The sequence below is a fragment of the Cynara cardunculus genome, unplaced genomic scaffold (assembly GCF_001531365.2).
Source record: "Cynara cardunculus var. scolymus isolate 2C unplaced genomic scaffold, CcrdV1 Un_Scaffold_4209, whole genome shotgun sequence".
Lineage (NCBI taxonomy): Eukaryota > Viridiplantae > Streptophyta > Magnoliopsida > Asterales > Asteraceae > Cynara > Cynara cardunculus.
In genome coordinates, this window is record NW_020201789.1 from 3725 (window position 1) to 7118 (window position 3394).

The 3394-nt window shown below is 38.6% G+C and overlaps 1 protein-coding gene across 1 annotated transcript in view; it reads left to right on the top strand.

Moving 5' to 3' along the window:
- Nucleotides 1-724: 724 nt before the first annotated feature.
- Nucleotides 725-3394, top strand: part of LOC112503957 — a 4669-nt gene continuing 1999 nt past the window's right edge. The window contains exons 1-3 of the mRNA XM_025107926.1: nt 725-1747; nt 2114-2220; nt 2599-2950. Of these exons, the coding sequence (XP_024963694.1) occupies nt 725-1747; nt 2114-2220; nt 2599-2950 (1482 nt within the window). The remainder of the gene's footprint in view (nt 1748-2113; nt 2221-2598; nt 2951-3394) is intronic.

A 3394-nucleotide genomic window follows, 5' to 3' on the forward strand; every position in this document is an offset into this window, starting at 1 on the left:
GTCTCCCTTCGTCTTCGTCTCCGTCTCCGTCGCCCTTCGTCTCCCTTCGTCTCCGTCGCCGTCGCCCTTCGTCTCCGTCGCCGCCTCCGTCGGTGGTCGTCGCTTACCGTCTCCGTCACCCAACGTCTCTGTCACCCTTCGTCTCCGTCGCCTTTTCGATTTCTGTAGTTCTCGATAATTTGCTTCATTGAGGAATCTTGTACAGACCATAGACAGTTGCTAGCTCTTTTGAGTCAGGAGACCCAATACTACAAATCCTACAAACCAAACAGAGGAATGGATTTCAAATCCAATCCAATCCAAATCCCATGGAATCCAAATCCCTCATAGGAATCCAAATCCCTCAAAAACATTCCTGCAAACCAAACGCACCCAAAGAGTTTTGGTTGTCATTTGTTGACTTTGACCAATAATTGCTTGCAACCCATACCCACAAAAAATAAAGAGTTTTGGTTGTCATTTGTTGACTTTGACCANTTTGGTTGTCATTTGTTGACTTTGACCAATAATTGCTTGCAACCCATACCCACAAAAAATAAAGAGTTTTGGTTGTCATTTGTTGACTTTGACCACCTCCATCAGCACAATAATTGCTTGCAATCATATTTTAGCTCTCATTTCTTGAGCTCTACATCGACTTCTCCTTTCTACTTCTGCATTTGCATTTGCATTTGCAATTGCTTGGTGTAGTTCACTTTTCTCATTTTCATTTGATTTACAGATAATGGACTTCTTTTTTGATGAGTTCCAACATCTTAAAATCCCATTAGAAGATATAAAATCAGCCACCCACAACTTTAGCAACGACAACTTGATCGGAAAGGGTGGGTTCGGGAACGTCTACAAAGGAGAAATCTCTCTCTCAAACGGGCCAAGCGTGGTTGCTTTTAAGCGTCTAGATCTACATGGTCTGCAAGGAAACTCAGAGTTCTGGAGGGAGATTATGATGCTTTCCCGTTACTCCCATGAAAATCTTGTATCTCTCCTGGGATATTGCAACGACGATGATGAGAAAATCCTTGTGTATGAGTATGCATCTCGTGGAAGCCTTGATCGCCATTTAAGCTCCGATGCTCTCACATGGATGCAGCGCCTTAAGATATGCCTTGGGGTTGCAAGGGGACTCAACTGCCTTCATGATCCCATGGGGACACAACAAAGAGTTCTTCACCGTGATATCAAAAGCGCCAACATCTTATTAGATGAGAATTGGACTGCTAAAATTTCTGACTTAGGGTTGTCGAAAATAGGTCTGGCTAATCAGAAAAACACATTTCTTGTCTCTAATGTTGTAGGTACCTTTGGGTACATAGATCCCCTGTATCTGGAGATGGGCGTGCTAACAAAAGAGTCAGATGTATACTCTCTTGGGGTCGTCTTATTCGAGGTATTGTGCGGTAGATTATGCTTTAAATATAGCAATGATCACTATCACAATCTAGTGCGTATGTGGAGGAAAAGCTACAAAGAAAAGAAATTAGATGAGATCATATCTCGAGATCTGTTGCAGCGAATGGATGTGAGTTCTTTGGAAACATTTTCAGCCATTGCATATCAATGCTTGCAGAAAACTCGTGGAKACCGGCCACTAATGGCTGATGTCGTGAGAAAACTTGAGATTGCACTTAAAGCTCAAGAGATTTATGAAGGGGTGAAATGGTCGGAGATAGAAACTCTTATCTTTAGATCCAAAGTGGAACTGCAAGCGCTTCTCTTCAAAGGGATTATCGTTAATGGTGGCAAAACGGTAAATGGATATTTAACCACTTAGGTTGTGGCGCATSGGTAAAGGCTCAGGGGGATGTAGTGGAAAATCTCATCTACCTGGGTTCAAATCAAAGCACTACCAAAGTCCTTGTGGTCATCGAGGTCCACATGCGATTGCGATGACTCCAGGCCATTCATGGTGGATTAATCGGTGTGCATAAGTTTCCTCGGAAACCCACGGTTACCCAATAAAAGCTCGCAACACTAAAATCCATCCTTAAAAAATGATTATTGATATTTTCCTTAATTTCGTATTTTTTGAATGTTGAAACTATGTATAAGTTGAAAASTAAAGTGCACTCATCCTACATCAACTCAACTAACTTGAACTTRTTTTAATGGACAGTGGCTTTCGTTAAATAAGAATGAAGAACATTGTGAAATGATATCATCAACAGAATTTATTCCTCTACAGAAACATCTTCATCGTCGTGAGTTTAGAGAGGATTCAAGGTGACATGTCCTTCCTCTTGTTTTTATGTATTTGATAATAGAGTGTAATGAAGGTTTTGTTCTCTATATTACTCAAACAGATTCTTTATAATGTTCTCTAAAAGAGAGAAAACATGAAAACTTTCTAAGTTYAGAGAATTCTCTAAAACTTAAATCATTTTATTCAATTTCACCAATGAGATTGAATTGTTATTATTTTATATAAAGTTTTTAAAGGTGTATTGGGATAATAAAGTTAGAAATCTCTATAAGATAGAGGATTGGTTGGAGTTGAATGTYATGTTGAACTTTTGGTTTTTTTATTTTAAAAAAATTATAGAAAACCTCTTTGATTTAGTAGATTTGCATGTTGCTAATCCATGTTGCTTTTTCATGTAGATTTGCAGAGTTCAATTTAGTAGCATATGATGGGAAGTTCAAAGCACATGTCAAACCTCAATTCTTGTCACCAGGAATCACATACATAGTTAACTTAGTCTTCACCCTCAAATACCGAAATTGGAACTCAAACGAACCACTGTATTTAGCCCTTGATTACAAACTGAAAGGGGAGACAAAGTATTCAACTGCATACCTTGCACATGAGAGAGAAGATAGATGGATGGCAGTTGAATTGTATCAGTTTACTAGCCACGAAAKAGATTTTGATCTCGAAATTCTAGTTSATGGCACTCAAATTSTTTTWSACACCCTCGTGGTAGAAGGCATCGAGTTTCGGCCCTCGGAGAGAGTAAGTTGGCAAATACTTGTTTATATSTTTACATCATTTATTTTTAAGTTGTTTTTAAACTTTCTTTGCCACACCAACATTTTGTTATACGAAAAAATGGGTCGGGTATGTKAGAAATCATCGCATAATARCTTTTCTTAAACTGTRTTCTGACCTTTACCACTTGGGTTACACGAAATTTGTTCGAAGATAATATGCRCAAGGTTCTAGTTAGGGCATGTTTATCAAACACTTACCATCAATCTSGTTGTGATGGTCAGGAATATTACCCCATAAGGTATGTAAAGGTAATGACTCTTGCTGCTAAGCATTTGGTAAACAACCTCTTAGCTWATACGAATGTACGTTYCGCATATCCTAACCTATAATTTAGCTTAATTATCAACAAAGTAATCCTCTTTATGTAAAACTATCTGAAAATCACCACGCACATTTTGATTGTAA